Source organism: Notolepis coatsorum, assembly GCF_963971535.1.
Source record: "Notolepis coatsorum genome assembly, chromosome: 7".
Taxonomy (NCBI): Eukaryota; Metazoa; Chordata; class Actinopteri; order Aulopiformes; family Paralepididae; genus Notolepis; species Notolepis coatsorum.
This window is the reverse complement of record NC_140171.1, coordinates 32,331,029-32,353,212: the sequence shown is the minus strand read 5'-3', so window position 1 is coordinate 32,353,212 and position 22,184 is coordinate 32,331,029. Positions and strand designations below refer to the sequence as shown.

General features: G+C 46.1%; 3 protein-coding genes across 3 annotated transcripts in view; all 3 read left to right on the top strand.

Annotated features, from left to right (window-relative positions):
* Window positions 1–6,108, top strand: part of tmc8 (transmembrane channel-like 8) — a gene marked incomplete at both ends in the record, with an annotated part of 29,349 nt that extends 23,241 nt beyond the window's left edge. Inside the window, 3 exons of the mRNA XM_084318236.1 lie at window positions 5,041–5,208; window positions 5,732–5,810; window positions 5,968–6,108. Of these exons, the coding sequence (XP_084174362.1) occupies window positions 5,041–5,208; window positions 5,732–5,810; window positions 5,968–6,108 (388 nt within the window). The remainder of the gene's footprint in view (window positions 1–5,040; window positions 5,209–5,731; window positions 5,811–5,967) is intronic.
* Window positions 6,109–7,373: 1,265 nt separating this feature from the next.
* On the top strand, window positions 7,374–15,176 carry LOC311232517 (Fc receptor-like protein 5). The gene is made up of 9 exons (XM_084319341.1): window positions 7,374–7,378; window positions 7,781–8,062; window positions 8,441–8,737; window positions 9,292–9,564; window positions 11,340–11,678; window positions 12,426–12,539; window positions 12,856–12,883; window positions 12,987–13,077; window positions 14,654–15,176. Exons 2-9 carry the CDS (start codon window positions 7,822–7,824, stop codon window positions 14,672–14,674), a joined length of 1,404 nt encoding a protein of 467 aa, XP_084175467.1. The 5' UTR covers window positions 7,374–7,378; window positions 7,781–7,821; the 3' UTR covers window positions 14,675–15,176.
* Window positions 15,177–16,134: 958 nt separating this feature from the next.
* Window positions 16,135–22,184, top strand: LOC311232515 (platelet endothelial cell adhesion molecule). Its single transcript, XM_084319339.1, has 13 exons — window positions 16,135–16,287; window positions 16,386–16,412; window positions 16,878–17,004; window positions 17,118–17,293; window positions 17,872–18,058; window positions 18,298–18,404; window positions 18,902–19,183; window positions 19,775–20,080; window positions 20,589–20,690; window positions 21,244–21,271; window positions 21,377–21,425; window positions 21,597–21,662; window positions 21,800–22,184. The coding sequence occupies exons 1-13, from the start codon at window positions 16,257–16,259 to the stop codon at window positions 21,896–21,898; spliced, it is 1,587 nt and encodes a 528-aa protein (XP_084175465.1). The 5' UTR covers window positions 16,135–16,256; the 3' UTR covers window positions 21,899–22,184.

Sequence of the window (22,184 nt, the reverse complement as noted above, 5' to 3'; positions counted from 1 at the left end):
GGCACCCTCTAGCCAATGACGCCACTCCTCCAGAGCCGCCACGACCGCCAGTAGCTCCCGATTGCCGGTGTCGTAGTTCCTCTCGGCGGGGAGGAAGCGACGCGAGTAGAAGGCGCAAGGATGTACCTTCTGGTCGGAAGGAGAACGCTGGGATAGGACAGCGCCCAGGCCAGAATCCGAGGCGTCCACCTCCACGATGAACTGTCTCTTGGGGTCAGGGTGGAGCAGGATAGGAGCGGAAGTGAACCTTCTCTTGAGGGAGCGGAACGCAGCGCATGCCGCTGGGGACCAGTCGAACGGCAGAGCGGGGGAGGTCAGCTTGGTAAGAGGCTCCGCCACTTGGCTGTAGTTCCGGATGAACCTTCGGTAGAAGTTTGCGAACCCGAGGAAACTCTGTAGCTCCTTCCGAGTGGTGGGTTCCGGCCAATCCTCCACAGCCTGGATCTTGCGAGGATCCGCTCGGGTCAAGCCCTTCTCCACGATGAAGCCCAGGTAGTCGACGGAGTTGGAGTGGAAACGGCACTTCTCCGCCTTGACGAAGAGCCGATTGTGGAGGAGGCGCTCCAGCACCCGGCGGACATGCAGGATGTGTTCCTCGAGGGTCCTGGAAAAGATAAGAATGTCGTCCAGGTACACCACCACGAACACCTCCAGCATGTCACGGAGGACATCGTTCATGAGTGCCTGGAATACCGCCGGGGCGTTGGTGAGACCGAACGGCATCACAAGGTACTCATAGTGGCCCCTGGGGGTCTTGAAGGCGGTCTTCCATTCATCGCCCTCACGGATACGGACAAGATCACAGGCACTTCGGAGATCCAGCTTGGTGAAGAACGAGGCCTGGGTCAGTGGCTCGAAGGTGGAGCTCATGAGAGGTAGGGGGTATTTGTTCTTGATGGTGATCTCGTTGAGCTGACGATAGTCGATGCAGGGTCGCAGGTCCCCATCCTTCTTTCCAACAAAGAAGAACCCGGCCGCCACCGGGGAGGAGGAAGGCCGAATGAGTCCTGCTTCCAATGACTCAGAGATGTAGAGATCCATCGCCTTCTTCTCCGGGGCAGTCAGACTGTAGAGGCGGCTGCCGGGAAGGGGAGCCCCTTGGCGGAGGTTGATGGCGCAGTCATAGGGGCGGTGAGGTGGAAGGGACTGAGCCCTGGTCTTACTGAATACCTCCATGAGGTCGTGGTACTCGGGAGGAACGGACGAGGGATCCGGGGGCAACTCACCAGCCGGTCTCCGGGGCGGGGGACAAGACGCCGCCTGTAGACAGCGGGCGTGACAGGAGGAGCTCCAGCCCCTGATGGTACCGGAGGCCCAGGCGATGTGGGGCTCGTGCAGCGCGAGCCAGGGCCTACCCAGGACCACCGGGACAAGGGGGGATTGGGTAATGAGGAACTGGATCCTCTCTACGTGGTTCCCAGCAATGGTCAGCAAGACTGGGCCGGTCCGTTGAGAGATGTCGGCCAGGCGGTGTTGGTCCAACGAAAAGATCTCCAAGGGCCTCACAAGGGCCTCAAGAGGTATGTTGGCTTGGGTGGCAAACTCGAAGTCGAGGAAGTTCTCGTCTGCCCCAGAGTCGATGAGGGCCTCCACCGTGGCACGTTGGTCCCCCCAGGCCAGGGTGACGCTCAACAGATGGTCAGGTGGTGCGCGGCGCTGGGAATGGGAAAAACGGCTCACCAGGATCTCCCGGGGTCTTGGTGAGCCCGATCTTTTGGCCGGATAGGGCAGTCGGCGATACGGTGTCCCGCACCTCCGCAGTAGAGGCAGAGACCGGACCTGAGCCTTGCCTGACGCTCCGCCTGGCTCAGATGAGAGCGTCCCAGCTGCATGGGTTCCTCCTCGCGCACCGGACGGGGAAGCCTGTTACCATCAGTAGTGTTGGGGACGGGGCGTCCAGGAGTCCGGGGTGTTTCAGGAGGTGACAGTCGGGTCCTCTCGCGCCTTCTCTCCAGGAGGCGTCCGTCAATACGGATGACAAGGCTAAAAAGCTCCTCGAGGGAGTCGGGCACCTCCCTGGTAGCGAGCTGGTCCCGGACTGCGTCACTGAGCCCCCTTATGAAGGTTAGGCGAAGAGCAGGTTCGTTCCATCCACTCTCCACCGCCGCCAGTCGAAACTCCATGACATAGTCCGTCACCCTGCTGCTCCCTTGTCGGAAGGTCCCCAACCGGGCTCCAGGGTCCAGACCTCGGGCTGGATGGTGGAACACTCTGCGGAGCTCCGCCACGAAGTCTGGGTAGGAGAACAAAAAATCTGCTTCCATTGCCCAGGAGGAAGTGACCCACTGGGCAGCATGGCCTGAAAGTAGGTTGGTTATATAAGCCACTCGGGACCCCTGAGCAGAAAAACGGCTTGGTTGATGACGGAAAACCAACTCACATTGCATGATGAATGTGGCACATTCCTCGGGATTACCGTCGAACAGCCGTGGGACGGAGAGAAGGGGTTCCCGAGGTGCGAGATCTGCTGGGGCTGCGGGGAATGTTCCTGAAGGGTGTGAGAGATGAAAAGTATTAACGGCGTCGCCCAGCGAGTTAAGCTGGGCGAGAATCTCGGACTGTTGTCCCGCCATAGCGGCCATTGAACCCTGCATAGGCAGGACCTGGTCCCTGAGGTTCTGCACCGCAGCCGCAGCCCGCTCAAGTTGGAGACCGTGATCCCTGGTCAACTCGACTTGAATTGCAAGTGCGGTTCTGACCCCCTCGGCTGGGGTCGTCATGGTTGGTTCGTAATGTTATGGTTTGACACCGACCCCAAACGCAACGACACAAGAGAGTTGGATTCAGAGTTGCCAAATACAAGGGCTTGTTTATTTGGTGACTAGAATAAGTGAAACAGGGAAAGCAGGTCAACAAGAAACAGGTACAATGAACAAGGGGCAAAGTTCTGCTGCTCTGCAGCTTCTCCCGGAAGGGTAGTCTTGGGAAGCAGGAGCAGACCTCTGTACCGCTCTGCAGACTCTCACGGCGGACCTCTCAGATGTTGTGCAAGACCGAGAGAGGGAGAGAGGGAACGGGTCAGTGACAGAGCAGACTTGAAACGAGCTGGAGGACAGGGTGTTATATTCTTCGTGTTAAACAACACAGTGATGTGCAATATTCCAAAAACAGCCCAAGTGAAATATCTTCATGTAATCACACAGTGAGCAAAATCCAAACACCGTCCAAATGTGAAATACTATCTTCGTGTAAACACACAGTGAGCAAAAATCCAAACACAGTCCAAATGTGAAACAATATCTTCGTGTAAATACACAGTGAGCAAAAATCCAAACACAGTCCAAATGTGAAACAATATCTTCGTGTAAATACACAGTGAGCAAAAATCCAAACACTGTCCAAATGTGAAATAATATCTTCGTGTAAATACACAGTGGGAGGTGGAAGATCCCAAAATATTATTCCATAAAGGAAAGGGCAAAAACGATAAAGGCTGGGTGAGTGACTGTCTGACAAAAAGGTGGTAGACTTCAGTGTAAAGGTTACACACGAAAATCGGAAATAGGTCAAGACAGTCAATCTAGAAAAACTCACCCAGACGAGCTGCGTAAAAGGAACAGGAACAAAGTGGAGGCGAGCGCGCGCCACGGAGCAGGTATCCAAGCGAAGGCTTCTAGGAATTTCCTGGAGATTAGCACAGTGAAACAGAAGCAACGGGGAAAAACATCCAGCGACAAATCAAGACGAACCAACAACTTAGGGTGGGGAAAACGGGGTATAAATAATGAGGGATCGATTGATTGAAAGGCAGTGACAGCTGGGGAATGTGATTGAAAAGCGTGGGGAAGTGAGGGAACCAATCAGCGACGTCTCAGATGACGTCAGCGGGGAGAAACGTGTGAACGAGGGAATTGAAATACTTGACAGAAAAAATGAATGAAAACAAAGCGAGGGTGGTTAAAGGAACAGAACGAGTGAGAAGGCAAGGACAGAAACCTCACAGATAGATACCAATTTCCTCTCTGTCCGTTCTGTAGAAAGCTATCCGTCTACAAGCTAGCCTAGCTTAGCGCAAATTAATGGAAGTGGATACGAACCCCTAGCCTAGCTTAAAACTCCGGGAGAGGTATTTTTGGCCAACAGGCTAGCTGGTCCGTATTCGCTTCCATTAATTTGTCTGTGAGCCATCTTCGTACCACACAAGGTAATCATACTGTTAGATCCTGATCAAACTGGCCAGTATCACGTCTTCGTCTGTTTGGCTCCATCCAATTCCTCTGCGTTGTGTCATTTTAATGGTCCTGACGTCTCTGACAACTGGCTGATAAGATCCTTATCTCTCCCCGTTAGTACCATCCGCAAACCATAATAATTCTCCACCTCCGTAAGAATCCGACACTTCGACAACGTGAAATACCTTACAAGGAAAAGCGTGGTTTTATTTGATAAACAGAAACCTCAGCTCAGATGTTAACAGATTGTATTGTCCTTGAAGAGTCTATTCTAATGATCTTTCGGTGTGTTCAGATTGTCCTTTCAGTCCAATAGTGGTCAGGCCTAGTCGTTAGCCAAGACCATCCTCGTGGTAGCCGAAGCTAATGATGATGTGGCATTCTCCCTCCCCCCCTCCTCTCTGTGATGAGAGGAGAGAGTGTCTTCTGTGTGATCTCAGTCCTACTCGCTCTTGGTCAGATTCTAGTCTGCCTTACACCCGGAAACACCGTTCGACTTATAGATCTTCGTCGTAACAACGACGGCCCCGCCTTCTGGTTGTCATGCGACGTGCTGTCATGACAACTGCATAACCTTTAACACACATTTCACGTTTCATTAAGATGAACCTCTCTCCCTCCTGCTCTGGGCCTACAGTACACAGTCAAAACATTCGGCTGGCTGCTAAACATTCTGCTGGCTACTGCCTCTGAATCGCTTCTTCTATCACCGTCTTCCATGCACATTTCGATCTCACCGTTTTAGCTGTGATCATCTCCCCCCAATCTATACATCACATACATTGAAAAAGCACCCCAAATCCTTCAATACTCAAGAGAATCAGTTACAGAGGTAAGTTCCTCCTCTTTTCCCTGCTTCTCTGTCCAGGTTCTCCGTCCTGCGCTCCCTGGCGTCCCACTGTGGTCCGTTTGGTGGCGGGGTGAGAGTGTTCAATGTGACAGGCGTGTGTGTGGACAGTCTCCCGGATTCCGCCCAGAAAACTGTGCGCTACCTGACCTCTGAGGCCTTTGCCATGCCTCTCATCCTGGCCGAGATGTGAGTGCTAATGCATGCATGTGCTCATGCATGCACGCACACACACACACACACACACACACACACACACACACACACACACACACACACACACACACACACACACACACACACACACACACACACACACACACACACACACACACACACACACACACACACACACACACACACACACACACACACACACACACACACACACACACATAGTATTTTACTTAGGTGCAAAGACATTTGCACTGTGTACAGTTATTCCAGTTTGTAAGAAGAAGTAATATGTGTATAAGGTGGTTTTAAGGCTATTTTTGCATATGGACATCCTACTGTATATGATCCCATAGGCCGCCTACTCAAAACAAAACAATACAAACAGACAAACAGGTTAATGCAAAATAAACCATTGCAAACAACTTATATATAATATTTTCACTTGGTATAAAATAATCTGTTCATTTCAGGATAATCTGTTAATTTTTTACAAGGAAAAACAACCTAGCTATAATGACATCCCCTGTTTCCTCAGTGTGATCTTAACTTCCTATGTGTTGCGGAAACGGGCCAATCAAAAGGCCATTGAGAGACTGGAAGATCTGCTGGTCATGGTAAGTCAGTCTGGAAACTTGTTCACAGATCAACAAGTAACCTCACAACAGATCCACAATAAAAATCACCATAAAATCAAAAAAGTTGCATGTGTGTGTATAGATATATTATATATATAAATCTATAAATTCTGTATCAATGTCTTTCATTTCACAGTGTAGCTCAGATAAGCGATTTCTGGTGAAACGACACACCACGCTGCTCGCATGTAAGAAAAAGCGGCAGAAAGGTCATACTGCAGGCACTAAGGAGGACAGCCCTGTCAGTCGGCGGAAGGGCCCCCCACCAACCATCTAAAGACAAAAGACTTTTGCTAAGAGGGTTAGGGCACGCCCGTTTCCATTTGAACCCCGATTCAGTGTTGGATGTAGGTCACTGAAGCCCAGACCAGACCGTTAAGTCTGCTCATTCTGGGATGACCTCCAGTCAAAAAGAACAGTCTTGTTGAGTCCCAGCAAGTATCACAGTGTCTCGCTTCACTTCCTGTCACCTGAACCTCGAAGGAAACATGTGGGTGAAGTATAAAGCCACAGTCCATGATCTGTGAAAGTCACTGTTCCGGTTTTGTCACGGATCATTAGAAAAACGATTTCTTAATTTATCCTCCTCTTGTATAGCCTGATGAAAACCCACTGTGGTTGCAACATGTGCCTTCTGTGGAAGGATTTCACTATATGCATAATATACACATTATATATATATATAATAATATCACACTTTGTATTATTACATATATCTATACAAATTCTTCAGTTTAAATGTTCTCATCTCCAACAAGTACTCGTATGTCCTCTTATCTTCTTGTCTTAAATGTGCTGTTATTATAATTTTTTGTTTTTTATGTAAAATGTATCTAAAGAACAAGAGTACAGGTGAAAGTACAGGTTTTTCCCCCCACTCAGGGTTGTTTAAATCTAGTATCTGCAGAATGTGTGTAGTTTTAATCAGAAACCAAACTCAATATGTATGGGTTTAATCTGAATAATCTTGATGAAGAAGATGAAGGCACAATTCTATGATCCTAGTATTCTTTTTTCGTTCTCCTTCAAAATACTACCAGTATCTGCATGATTAAATTTTTTGTATTTTTGCACTCAATCTTATTGTTTTGTCTTATAATTTGTAAACATAAACATTTTGGATTGTGAGTCTAGTCATGTTTATATTTCTTAAGAGTGTAGATATGACTGCACTACCGTCGACAGTTAAATGTTACACACACACACACACACACACACACACACACACACACACACACACACACACACACACACACACACACACACACACACACGTTATCTATCTTTAACATATGTGTAGCACCCCTATCCTTTGCACACACACACACACATACACACACCCAACCAAACTACAAAACCATGATGGCAATGAATACATATTGTTGGTATGAAGAACCATCATATATTGGAGTTGTTGCCAGTTTTGGGTGAGTTAAAATGTTATATGGGTAGAAGCAATGCAACTAATTTATTTAATGGACTAACACATTTTAACATGCTTTATTGTCCCTGTCCTTTGGTTTTGGCAGGTTTGGTCCTACAGATAAGTAAGTTTTTCCAAGTTGGTATTGAACGCAAGTAGAGGACGTTTTTTTAAGTTGGTGTTTCAAGTATTTTCAGTTTAACACATACTATTTAGTTTTGTTCAAACCCTTGGATATCATAGTATCCTTTTAACATAATGTATTTCTCATAACTAATCAGATAGTTTACTCTGGTGAATATTATATGGAGGAGATGTTATACTCTAACCCCACCATCGTTGTGTCAAGGTAATTAGGCTGATGGGTGGGACCTGCTACACTTCATAGACTGTACCATGAGAAAGGATGGTGTGAATATACCCTGCATACCTGAGTAGAGTACGAGTACGTTGACAGCTAGATCACAGAGTGGGTAAATCTCAGGGTTTTATAAATCATAAAGCAGCAAAACCTCTCCTCCAATAGGTGGATCCCCCTCCCTTCGCCCAGTCCTGATTGGTCCAGACATGGCCTACCTGGGTTCTAAGGTGGCCTTCCAGTGTAACGTACCTGGATCCTCTCCACCTGTCACCTATGAACTGATGAGGGATATATATTACCTGGCTGCCTCTGGCACTGATCAGCAAGGTGACCAATCAACAACGTTCTTTGTGAAGGTTGACGCAATGTCAGAGGGGTCGTACCACTGCAAGGCCACAGCAGGGGAGCACACAGGAGCCAGCAACAGAATCAAGCTGCTTGTAGTGAGTGAGTAACAGATCTATATAAATTAGATAAATGGTGTCAGGAAGTCACATGAGACAATGCATGACATGATGCAGATTTTTACCTTCCAGACGTTTTTTCTGAAGACTGTACCTTCCAAGTACCACGTAGAGTACTGTACCTTCCAAAGGTATTGTCTAGATCCCATAGCCCGGAAGGACATTTCAAATAGGATTGTCACTTTTTGACCTAGCTGCAAAGCCGTAACTCATAACTTTCACCTAAACGTTGTTTATAAACCTATCCCTTACTTTAACCCAAACCGTAACCACTCCCACCACCTAAAAAGGAAAAAAAGAAATGTACGATGGGATCTAAACACTACCAATTGCAAACTTAACCTCTTACCTCATTCTTTAGTTCCTGTGTCAGGTGCCAGAGTGACCTCTGACCCACACCCTCCTATTCTGTATGAGAACGCACGCCTCACCCTGAACTGTGCTGTCGCCAAGGGCTCCCACCTTTCCTACACCTGGTTCTTCAACAGGAAAGAAGTGACGTCGTCAACCCTGCCATGGCTCCGCCCGAAGGGGAGCAAGCTGGTGGTGGAGAACGTGACTACAAAGCACGCTGGGAGCTATTATTGCATGGCCGGGGCCACGGTGAGGGACAATCACAGGTTCTCCAATAGTGGGGAGGTTCAGGTGTTTGTCAAAGGTAAGCAACAGCAAACATTCAACCTTTCTGACTTCTGGAACCCTATAGTCATAATTACCAATGATGTTGTTGATCTGTAGAGACATTTCTCAGCACAATCCATGGTGGTTCTCATCTGAGCTCCGGGTATTTAGCCATAAAGATTCCTGTCTGTACAAGCTGACAGAAAACAACTGAAATCTACTTTGTGTGCACTATAGAGTCGATTTCAGTCGTCTTGAGTCGGCTTGTACCGACAGGAGCTTGACTCCTGCATTGGTATGCAGTACTGTCGGCTAACCAGCTGGAGCTGGTGTGAGGAGCAGCATAGATTGTGCTGAGAAAGAACCGATCAACAACATAAGTTGGTAAGTAGCAAGTAGGGCTAAGGTTCCAAAATCAGAACTATCCCTTTAATGCATTGTAACAACGGCACTATAAGTAACACAACAAATGACTCCTATCAAGACAAAGGTATGGAATTATACCTCCACATTCTTGATGACAACCGATTATATAGAACTGGTAACAACTGAAACATCTATCTTTTCCCCTCCTTCCATCCTCCCCTCCAGTCTACTTTTCAGCACCCAGGATTTCTTTCTCCATCTCCAAAGAAGGTACCAGTTACAGTGGTAACGTGACCTGCTGGTCACCGAGGGGAAGCCCCCCGGCCACCTTTCGCCTTTTACTGGACAACAAGGAAGTGGACTCTGTCGTAGCAACCCGGTCCCTGTTTGCCTGGTTCCCCGTTGCCTTGGTACCTGCGCAGGACATGGGCACGGTGCAGTGCCGGCTGGAGAGCGAGGTGCAGCAGATGATGAGTACCCCTCTGACTCTGGAAGTAGGTATGAGCCAGCAGTCAGATGTGCTCGTGTGGAGAAGGGGGAGGGGTGGTGGGAGCAGGAATCTCTGCTGCGTGTGTCTGCCTGTCGGTCTGTCCTTCGCATATATCGACATCGGCAGGTGTATTGCTGAGGACCCAGGGAAGTGCAGTGTCCAATTTGGCCAGATGGCGGCACTATGACAATGAACTTTACCCATTATCTTGAGAACCGGTCATTCGCTCGACTTCACAGGATGGCTGAGGACCCAAGGGAGTGCAGTTTTGAATATGGTGCCATTTGGTCAGATGGTGGCGCTATAGAACTTTACACATTATCTCCAGATCTGGTCATTCGATTGACTTCACACTGGGTGGGTGTATTGCTGAGGACCCAACGGAGTTCAGTGACATTTGGCCAGATGGTGGCACTGCACATAACAAACACTTGACATGTTGTCCTGTAACTTAAAGGGCCCGGAAATCTAAATACATATTTAAGTTATTTGATCACATGTGTCTTGCACCAATTGTCACATATAAGCCAGTATCTGTCCCAACAATGACACAAAAGTTATTTTGTAGGTATTCTTAATGGTATCTAAGAGTTTGTAATTTCCTGGAATACGATACAACATTTTTTGATGAGTCATCCTGCACACTGGGGCGTATACTAATTTTGCATCCAAGTAAATTCTTTTCTTCTTTTTTTTAAACTTTGACCAGTCAGCTGGTTCTTTTAGCGTTTATCGCTTTTTCTTCGCATTCATACTTGGTCAAGTTCGACCGACAGAAGCAGGCTGAAAGGGTTCAGATGGGGGGGAAGACACTCTGGGAAAGGCATGGCTGCCGTCCGGGATTCGAACGCGCTCAGCCCCAGATCCGTGACGAGCACGGTTGTCCACGGCGCTGAAATAGCACTCGCGGTACGTGGTGAGCTACTGGAGCTCCCCAAGTAAATTCTTTTCATTGGCATTTACACCATATTGTATCTAGCTAGCACTCTGCCTCTTTAGCCAAATTGAACAAATGTTCAATGTTAGCTTGCTAGCTAACGTTATTAATATTGCATAACATTGCTAACATTAGCTTGCTAGAGCATGGGGTGACCATAATGCACATTCAGCGCCATTGGCTACTGTAAATGCCAATCAATATACATTTACATTTTCTATATGTATATCCATGTATAGTATATCCATGACAAGTCCCTCCCTAGCGTCCTGTTTTTACAGGAAACACATACATATTGTAACGTTGCAAGGAGTAGCACGTTATTCACGACTCTCGAGGCAGGTTGTTAGTTCTTCTCACTCAGGTCTTTATTCAACACTTCCAATTGCAGGTTGCAGTATAAGTGACTTATTTCTACAACTTCCCATGCCCCAAGAGAGTGCACCCTGGGTGCCACACCCTCTTATACCTTCCCCAGGTCAGCCCCTGCCCCCTCGACTCTGTCAACCCGCGGCTCGCGCGACCAATAGAGAGTACAGAGTGACAGCTCGGCTGACCAACCGACCCATTTTTTGCCTAGGGGGATGGGAACAGGGAACAAAGAGCTGTGTGTGTGTGTGTGTGTGTGTGTGTGTGTGTGTGTGTGTGTCTGTGTGTGTGTGTGTGTGTGTGTGTGTGTGTGTGTGTGTGTGTGTGTGTGTGTGTATTTCACCTATTTGTGGAAGGGATGGGATAAAATTTTCTTTGATTGACTGTAATGACGTTGTGTCTCCTTCACTCCTCCCCTCTCATCTTTCCCTCTTCATCCCTCCCTCCCTCCCTCCTACCCACCCTCCCTCCCTCCAGTCCCAGTTGACGGCCATGCAAATGTGGAGGTAGAATATCTCTACAGAGCTGATTCCAAAATGGCTGCTGCCAGACTGCACTGTCACCTGAGCAGGGGAACGTTCCCTTCCTTCTCTTGGCTCTTTGACAACTCTCTCCTTTCCACCGAGGGCCACACGCCAGTACACACCTCTGTACAGCCCCTCCCCCTTCACCATGCCCTCACTGACGGGGGACGTACCCTCATCCTCCCCACACTGAGCCTAAAGGTGTCCGGGTATTACCGCTGTCGGGCAAGGGACAGCTATGATGACTCTGCCCCCTGGGTGGAGAGCGGGGCTGTGCTGGTCCACGGTATAGGTGAGATTGTCACAATTATTATACTAATGCCTTGTCTCCATTAGCTATGTTCAGCCTGGCTGGGGCTAGCCATGGTCTAGCATGGTATGGTTGGGTTGGGTTTGTGTTTCCACTGCAAATATACACATCACCAACTGTGGTACACAAGCTAAACCATGATAATAGCTAGCTTTGGCCAAGTCTGGCCAGGTTGTCAAAGGTGGCTGTCTCAGCCGGGGTCCCTGTCTGGCTCACTGTGTGGCAGACAGGCAACAACACGGCTGGGGGCAACAGTGGCTCAGGAGGTAGAGCAGTCGTCTAGTAATAGGAAGGTTCCCAGTTAGATTCCCACTCTTCCTGGGCAGCGTGTCGAAGTGTCCTTGAGCAAGACTCTTAACCCCTAATTGCTCCTGATGAGCAGGTTAGCACCTTGCATGGTCGCCTCCGCCATCGGTGTGTGAATGTGTGAGTGAACGGGTGAATGTGAGGAACAAAATTGTAAAGTGCTTTGGATAAAAGCGCTATATAAAATGCACCATTGGTGGAAAAAGGCATAAAACAGTTGAATAACAGTTGCCGTGTGATCTCCAGCCTGGTCTGAGCACTTGCCAGAAAATGTTCACATTCTTGATCATAATACTACTTTTGACCTTCAATCAGGAATCTTGGTCCTATAGCGGTACTTTAAGCACCAACATTCCACGACCACCATCAAATCACATATATTGTACTAGTTTCACTGACCTGACTGTCCTCTCCGCTCCACAGAGACCGCCATGCCTAGTTTGGAAGTCATCAGCATAGTCTTCTGCTGCTTCCTACTTCTGGCTTTAGCAGGGGGCGTGACCTGTGTGATAATGATGATGTCGGGCCGCAATCAAGGTGTGTGTGAGACCGATAATCACTTAATTAATGACAGCTTGTGAAAAAAGACATGTATTTTATAATCCAGTCTCTCTCTCTCTCTCTCTCTCTCTCTCTCTCTCTCTCTCTCTCTCTCTCTCTCTCTCTCTCTCTCTCTCTCTCTCTCTCTCTCTCTCTCTCTCTCTCTCTCTCTCTCTCTCTCTCTCTCTCTCTCTCTCTCTCTCTCTCTCTCTCTCTCTCTCTCTCTCTCTCTCTCTCTCTCTCTCTCCTCTCTCTCTCTCCTCTCTCTCTCTCTCTCTCCCCCTCCCTCCCCTGTCCCTCTTTTCTCTCCCAGCAAGGGTTGACATGAATGGAACAGCAAAGTAAGCTCTATTTTCTGTCACACCCCCAACTTTTATCTGCACAACTCAAATGAGAAGTCACTTCTCAAACCCTGGCTGTACTCTCTCCCGTCTCCCCCCACAGCTCGGATGCACTTCCTCTGTCTACAATGACTTCCCGGCCAGAAGGCAAGCGTGCGGACTCATCCAGTCTGGACAACACTGTCTACAGTCAGGTATGTATGTTACACAGGTGTCATTCATGCTAGCAACGACTTTCACGTCCTCTCCTCGGGGGGGAAATCTCGACCAGGTTTCAAATCACGAGTTCTGAGCGTACCAGTGTGAAAGGCAGCAGTGTTGCCAATCTAACCAAACCAAAAACATGCATGTCAAAGAGCAGCATTTCCGATGAGAATTAAATTCGTCCTAAATATCCAAAAACTAAATGTCATACATCAGTGACCCGGGCTGGAGAGCAGAGCTCACCATGCAATTGCTGTCATCATCACTTCCTCACAGACGTTCACTTCTCCTTGTGTGAAACCTTCAACCTTTCAAACCACGCGTAATGTGCTTGTCAGCATTGACCATATTCACACCTGGCTGCCTGGCTGCCACCAAAATGTAGAATAACTACTTTCCAAAATAATAGTTTGTCCAATACGTCGGGTTCCAATAGGCTGTACTTTATATAGAAGTTTTAGCGCATGTTACATTACAGTTCTCATCAGTTCATTCACAAAACACTCTCTGCCGTCGGCAACTCAATCACCCTAAAAGGACGCAGCTGGACACAATATGGTGAGTAAAGTAATCTGAATCTGAATCTGAGTATTCTATCTATATAAAGCTATGCTAAGTGTATAAATAGTAGACTATAGACTATAAACTAAAATTATAAACTAAATTATAGAACTAAGCACAATACACAACATATATTCTATCTATAGGCTACAAACTTATACAATACAAGGTATCTGTTAGCATTGATTGATTGATTGATTGATTGATTGATTGATTGATTGATTGATTGATTGAACATTTTATTAACAGATTGCAGAATGGGTACAATACAGTACAGCTCAATACACACAATTGTTAAGGGGATGCAGACCAGAGAAAGACTTTCGTCTTGTTTACATCAGGGTCCCCCATTTTCAATTCATCATAACATATATGACATACATGACATACAGGTAGACAGTACGGTTACATCTAGACATTTATGACATTCCAGATCTACAAATGTACAGTACTGTTTATGAGTACAAAAAGAGTCTGAAAAGTGCGGCTGGGTGGCGCAGCGGAGATTGCGCTCGTCACCAATGCAAGAGACTCCGGTCTCGAATCCGGGTGTCAGCAGTGTTCTCTTGGATGTGGACCTGAGACTGCGGTACTAGTGTCTGCCAGACAACATGAGCTGAAAGAGTTTGTGGTTTGGGTGACTGGGGTCTTTCAGGATCCTGTGTGCCTTGCTGACGCACAGCTCGGTGAATATACTGTCTATGGTTGGTAGCTCGCATCCGCAGATCTTTTCGGCCGTTCGCACCACTCTCTCCAGTGCTCGGCGGTCGTTCTGGTTGCCGTTTCCAAACCATGCGGTGGTGCATCCCGTCATTATACTCTCCGTGGTGGCTCTGTAGAAGGTCATCAGGATGTGTGGCCCCATGCCAAACTGTTTCAGTCTCCTGAGGTGGTAGAGGCATTGCTGGGCCTCTTTCACCAGCTGTGCACTCCCCAGTCCAGCTCAACCTTACCTCCAATGACAACAAAGACATAACCATAACCTTTCCCCTCTCTCTGTTTCAGATTATGGATGATACAATATAACATGAAGACACCACACCAAGTGATCTCCATTCAGACAGATCACTTCCTCCAACAGTTTTTCCACATTCTCTTTGTCAAATCAACTAGTATAATTTTTCTGGTTTAAAGGAATACGCCAACATTATAGGAAATGTACGTACCGTCTTCTCCAGAGTTAGACAAGAAGATAGATACCAATCTCCTCTCTGTGTATTCAGTAGAGAACTATCCGGCTTCAAGGCGAGCCTAGCTTAGCACAAATGAATGGAAGCAAGATACTAGCCTAGCTTGAAATCCCAGGAGAGGTGCTTTTGGCCAATAGCCAAATTTTCCATTAATTTGTGCTAAGCTAGGCTAGCTTGCAGCCAGATAGCTTCCATATCTGTTTCCATTCATTTGTGCTAAGCTAGCACATTTTCCATAATGTTACATTACAAGTGGTGGAGCCACCAGTTAGTAACTAGTGGGGTTTAGTCTTACAGCATAATGACACTGTGTCAAAATAGTACTACTGTACCATGTTTTTTGTGCAAATAAAAAATATATGTATTTCAAATGTTGTGTTTTGTTATTCATTGTGGTAATGATCCGTTGCCTGATTGATTTCCATTTAATGTCTATTTCTAATTGAGTACCTGAGACGAAGAACCATATGTCTGTTTTAAGTTTTCAGAGGAACAATGTTTTCAAACTTTATTATTTAAATATGGTCAGTTAAATGTGTTCACTCATAGTTAAAGGAACAGGGCAACATTATGGTAAATGTGCTTACCCTCTTTTCCAAATACAAATGTCCTCTCTGTGCGTTCAGTAGAAAACGATACGGCTGAAAGCTAGCCTAGTTTAGCACAAATGAATGAAAGCGGATAGGGATCACTAGCCTATCTTAAATCTCCAGGACAGTTGTTTTTGGCCAACAGCTAGGCTAGCTGGTTCATATCCGCTTCCATTCATTTGTGGTAAGCTAGGCCGGATAGCTTTCTACTGAACACACAAAGAGGACATTTATATGTATCTTGTTTGACTCTGGAGAAGACGGTACGTGTATTTCCCATAATGTTGGCGTGTTCCTTTAAAGACAGTCAAGGGTTGAGTCGTTTCTTATCATATATCACATTCACACTCCAAGTGATTTAGATTAACTTCACAACTGCTAATACATGGGCTGTCCGAAAATAGTTAAAACTGACTTACATCAGTGCAAGGGTTCAATTGTCAATATGAATTTTAAAAGTACAAAACCACAAAGTCAAAATCGTTGCATAAATGAACGAATGACTGGAAGAATGTATCTTATTACATTCAAGAAAGAGGGAGGGTTTATGATAAAGAGGCGTAGTATAACTTTATCAGTTGTTCGCACATTTGTGTGTGTGTATCAACGGTCTCACTCCCCCAATAGTACCTCAAACCTCCATACAAAGCTGTCATTAGAAACCACTGTGTATGCCATTAGATACAGTTCCCATATGCAACTGGCACAGTTGGAGTTAAATCTATCTTTCAAATCAAATAAAATATTTGTCTGTCTCATTTGAGAGGATTACCTGTTCCCAATGCCCATCTGGTCAGGGGTCTTTGGTCCTCTGGATAAGCACTGAGCATGTCTGCTGTCATAGCTCTGGTCATACTGGGTAAGATAATCAACATACATACAGATACAGCTGGGATGAGTTTATGTTTATATTTGAACCTTTTGTAACATTGAGTTATGTATTTCCCCTCTCACCAGGGGTGTGCTACTGCAGCAAGGAGACTAGTAAGTTATTTGTGGTGTGTGTGTGTACGTGCACGTGCATGCGTGTGTGTTGGTGTGTTGGCAATTTTGGACATACTGTATAAGAAATTTGCACGGAAAGGACCGAACAACAGTCAAAATTCTACTTGGTTTCTACTGCAAGGTAACCTGGCCGTATGGTAAGGAGAATGCTCTTTGCTTAAATGTATTTTTAAACCAAATGAAACCATGTTGTGTGTGTGTGTGTGTGTGTGTGTGTGTGTGTGTGTGTGTGTGTGTGTGTGTGTGTGTGTGTGTGTGTGTGTGTGTGTGTGCGTGCGTGCGTGCGTGTGTGCGTGTGTGTGTGTGTGTGTGTGAGCGTGTGTGTGTGTGTGTGTGTGTGTGTGTGTGTGTGTGTGTGTGTGTGTGTGCGTGCGTGCGTGCGTGTGTGCGTGTGTGTGTGTGTGTGTGTGAGCGTGTGTGTGTGTGTCTGGGGGGGTATTCTAGGTGCTTCATATCTCGGACGTCCATTGTTATATGGCCCTGACATGGCTTTAGAGAAGGACATTGTGGAATACCAGTGTGAGGTGCTGACGTTCCCAGAGGACGAGCCCATCCTGCTGCGGTTATTCAGGTGGGTGTCAGTTCATGTGAGGTGAGGTTAGTTCATTGTTAATCGTGCAAAGACCTGGCCTGAGTTCAGTTCAACTCAAAGTCAAGTCATGTTGTCTCATGTCATCGTATTAGGGAAGGCGACCGCTCCAAGATATTAGCTGTATATACTTCCATAGAAGCGGAGATGGCCACCTTCCCCCTGCTCGTCCAGTCCTCCTATGATGGTTACCTGGAGTGTGAGGCCAGAGTACAGAACGACTCGAGCGTACCGCCCACCGTCAGTGACAGACACCATCTCAAAGTGGTCCGTAAGTATCCGCCATGGATCATTTATGCATTCATAAATTCGTATACAGATGCATTTCTAGATAAATCTAGAAAATCTATCTAGAAAAAGTACAACTTTACCCAAATAACAAGACTGATCACTTCCATTGTCCTTTTTGAAAATAAGATGAATATATCTGTGGCAGAGCCAGTAGCTGGGGCAGAGCTCGCGGTCCAGTCAGATCAATATATCATTCTGTTGCAGAGCCAGTAGCTGGGGCAGAGCTCGCGGTCCAGTCAGGTCAATATATCATTCTGTTGCAGAGCCCATAGCTGGGGCAGAGCTCGCGGTCCAGTCAGGTCAATATATCATTCTGTGGCAGAGCCAGTAGCTGGGGCAGAGCTTGCGGTCCAGTCAGATCAATATATCATTCTGTTGCAGAGCCCGTAGCTGGGGCAGAGCTCACGGTCCAGTCAGGTCAATATATCATTCTGTTGCAGAGCCCGTAGCTGGGGCAGAGCTCGCGGTCCAGTCAGGTCAATATATCATTCTGTGGCAGAGCCAGTAGCTGGGGCAGAGCTCGCGGTCCAGTCAGGTCAATATATCATTCTGTTGCAGAGCCCGTAGCTGGGGCAGAGCTCGTGGTACAGTCAGGTGCAGTGGAGTTCTATGAGGGGACGGCATTGAGCCTGCAGTGTAATGTGACCGCTGGGAATCGTGTCTCCTTCAACTGGCTGGTGAATGGAAGGCCTGCCCCCTCATCCCCTCGGCACTACGCTGTACAAGACCAGTACTTCATCTACAGGTCAGTAGAACCAAGTTTACAGTGCTGCCAATGACTCACTGAAGTGTATTATTTCAACAGCTAATGTAGCACAACAAGTGGCCTTGGGGTAAATCTCTGATCACATGACCAGAAGTGTCCTTTGTGTGACACTGTGTCCATGTAGTTCTCCAGCTCGCATTTGTTTCACACCTGTCAAAGTCCTGTTTCTTGACAATATCTGAGTGTTAATTGAAAATAACAAGCTTTGGGACCTGTAGCACCACTGTTCAGGATAGTGGGGCCTACACCTGCGTCGCTTCCAATCAGCTAAACAAAACATGGGTCTACACGTCAAACAGCACTGAAGTCCTCATCACAGTCAAAGGTCAGTTATCCTCTCTATTGATTGATACTGGATGGACAGTAGCCTATTGATTGTACAATAACTTATTATACATGAACTGTAATGATTGTATATTCAATTGATCAATTGATTGATCATCAAGTGACATTTAGTTTGGCAGTTATTGAGAGTTAATGAACCCAGTGTCCTCTGATGACATCAGTGGTGGCAATATTCAAACTCATTAATTCTCTAAATGTATTAATTAAATTTATTGGAATTTTGATTTGACTAAACTGCTTTAGAGATGTTTTCGCATTTAGATTTAGATTTTCTTTTCTTTTATAAACTCTGATTTATAAACACCAAAATTCTGTTTCACAATGGTTTTTTGGTCTGGTATGGTGTTTTAGATCAATTGTATTAGTGTATTGACACACCCACAATTGCATTTAGCTTCAATTCCCCCTCAAACTCAAACACGACCACAGTATGGTATTTCCAGGCGGTCTCTTCTAACATTGCTTTTATTCCCACAGAGGTGGTGTCAGATCCCGACATCTCCTTCACCGTGATAAAGGCGACAACCAATAGCTTTGTCGCTGTGGTCACCTGTGACTCAACTAGGGGGACTCCGCCCATCACCTTCTCCCTCTCCAAGTCCTACAATGGAACCGAATTAGTTACTAACCAGACAGTTGATGAAGGGAATACCACCTTCACCCTTCCAGTCGTTCTGGACCGTCGCCTGGGCTGGCTCCAGTGCCAGGCAAATAACGGAGACCAGATTGCATATAGCCAATGGGTGGCCTTGGAAGTCGGTATGTGCAATAATAGTCTGTCCTGTAACATTTAACTTTAGGCCCAGTGATAATAATTTAATACCTAATGAGGAACTATATGTTAACTGTTCATTAACCATCAGCCTACTCAAGTTTCAGACCTGATGTCTCAAGTGTAAGGGAATTCTTCTAGAATTTCTTCTGTTTTGCTTCCCAATGGCACCAAAGAATTATCCATTGACTCTCAAATCCACATTTTCTACCTGCTTACCTGTAATTCTATGTGTTACATTTTTATTTGTATTCATCATCATCTATCATCATCATCATCATTAGCTCCTAAGTACTGTTTTGGTCCAGTGTAGCTCAATGGATAGAGTACTTTTTGAGCATGGCACTAACACTGCCAGGGTTAGGGGTTTGATTCCCACTGGGGCCACCCATACTTAAGAATATCTACAGTCCTTCTATTATAAAAGCTTACTTACTGTACGTAAGTAAAGTGTAAACCACCTGTAGACAGATTATGATACAAACATTTCATCTTATCAGCATATATCTGTCCTACATGCTTCCCTGTCTGTCCATCCGTCTGTTGTGTCCGTCCCTAAATAATGCCCTCTTTAACAGTCAGAGTGGGTGGGCCTGTGACGATGCACTACGACTACGACATCGGAGAGAACTTTGCGGTGGTCGGTCTGAAGTTCTACTGCAAGGCGGAGAGGGGAACCTTCCCGCGCTACCAGTGGTTCCTCAACGGGACGCTACTAGGGAGGCGAGGGACGTTCTACTGGGTGGTTGACCAACTACCAGAAGGGTCCATCCTGCTCCTCTCTGTGGGGAGGAGCAGCGCAGGGACGTACCACTGCCAAGTGTCGGACAGCTTTGACAACACCACTGTTATAAGGAGTGAGAGACGGTATATGGATAGAGCAGGTACGGCTCACTGGACTGGCATCACCAGACCTCTTAAATGCTGAATCTGTAATCAAAATGCAGGAATAGGAATGGATCAAGTTTTAACTGTCTTGTTGATTGACTGGGCTCTTGATACAGGCGCTAAGACTATAGTATAGACAATAGGAAAACTTGATTTATTTTTTAATTGCATTTGCTGTATCTTACTGTATCTTTCCATCTACAAATAAAACTCAAACTTACATACAAAGAATGTCTGAGAATACACCCATTATCTACTGTATATGGTCATATTTTTGGATTGAGCCTTTAAACACAAGGTGATGTGATTTGAACTTGGTTTCACCTCTTCTTCTTCTTCTTCTTCTTCTTCTTCTTCTTCTTCTTCTTCTTCTTCTTCTTCTTCTTCTTCTTCTTCTTCTTCTTCTTCTTCTTCTTCTTCTTCTTCTTCTTCTTCTTCTTCTTCTTCTTCTTCTTCTTCTTCTTCTTCTTCTTCTTCTTCTTCTTCTTCTTCTTCCTCCTTCAGTGCTGAACCGTCTCCCTGCTTCAGTGGTGGCCGTTGTCTTCAGCTGTTTCATCTTCCTGGTTGCCTTGGTTACTACCTGTTGTTGTATTGGCGTGGTGTACCGTGAGTTCACCTCTCTGCTTCTCACTCTCCATTTATTCATCCATTCACTTCTCAACTCTTTATTAGTCAACATAGAATTTGAAGCAATAGAACAACCATTCCACTTCAAATCTATGTCCTTGAATGGTCATTGACCATATTCACACAACGGCTGTTAGGAATTAGGAACTAGCTATCGCAACCTGAGAAGGACATAAGAGCACAGAACGTTTGATAGTGCTGGGGATGCTGGGTTCAGTTAATGAGACCCAGAAAGTTTATTTGTTACCATTTGCCAAGGCGTAATTTGGATGAACATTCAAATATCTAATGAGTCTCATCTGAAATAATAATAATGTCAAACAAACAAACATTTTGACCTATCTCAAACCTTGCCCCTTTTTCTTGATTCTCCAATCACAACTGTGACAGAGGGACATTACCCATGATGCACTAGGAAAGTCCCCTTCTATCAATTCAAGTTCTGTGTTGCTGTAACTAAAAAATGTTCTTGTTTATGTTGGCCACAAAACCTTCACACGGCTTCTTCCACTGTTGCTCTGTACTCTCTCAGGACAAAGGCACTACGGAGAGAAGTTGCTGTAAGTTATTTATTAAACCTAAACTGCCAAATGTAGGCTACTGCAGTTGTTTTTTAGCCAGCCGTGTGTTAACACGCACTTACCTACTCTCTCCTCCTCTGTCAGGTGGAGTCTTGAGATGGCGAGCATGGTGGCTGCTTATGAAGATGAGCTGGTGGGTTAAACGCTTTTATAGCTTCATAGCTTTTATAGCTTGTTCATTCAAAGTCCATAAATTCTAAAGGTTCACATGAGCCCCTGAATGTGTATTGTTGTATTAATGTATGGTGATAAATAAATGATTTGTGATTTGATACAGCATTTCAACCACCTGACTTTCTTCTAGGATTTTGAAGATTACGAAGAGGATGCCGATGCGGTGAGGGCGGCCAGAATAGATTATTCTGATCAGGTATGGTCAATTATCAATCAATCAACCAATCAATCAACCAGTCAATCAATCAACCAATCAATTAATAAATAAATAAATCAAGCAGCCCGTGCTCTTGGCTCTCTTTCTCTCATGTATCTATTGTATCTCTTCTACAGGGGTCTGGAACATACACAGATGAGTGGGAACAGATTGAGGAGGCTATGAAACTGAAGATGACACTGGAGCAGGATGATGAACCAAGAGAGGAGCCCTGAGGCAGAGAGAGAGAGACTTTGGAATTAAACAGCTGGAGTGAAGCCTGAGAGAGAGAGAGAGAGAGAGAGAGAGAGAGAGAGAGAGAGAGAGAGAGAGAGAGATGGAAACTGAGCTACACTTCTTAACCTGCCCACTATACCAAGACATCAGAGACATACTTCCCACAAATTGCAAACACCCAAACAGACTTTGAAAACATGGAAAATAACAGAGAGAGAGAGAGAGAGAGAGAGAGAGAGAGAGAGAGAGAGAGAGAGAGAGAGAGAGAGAGAGAGAGAGAGAGAG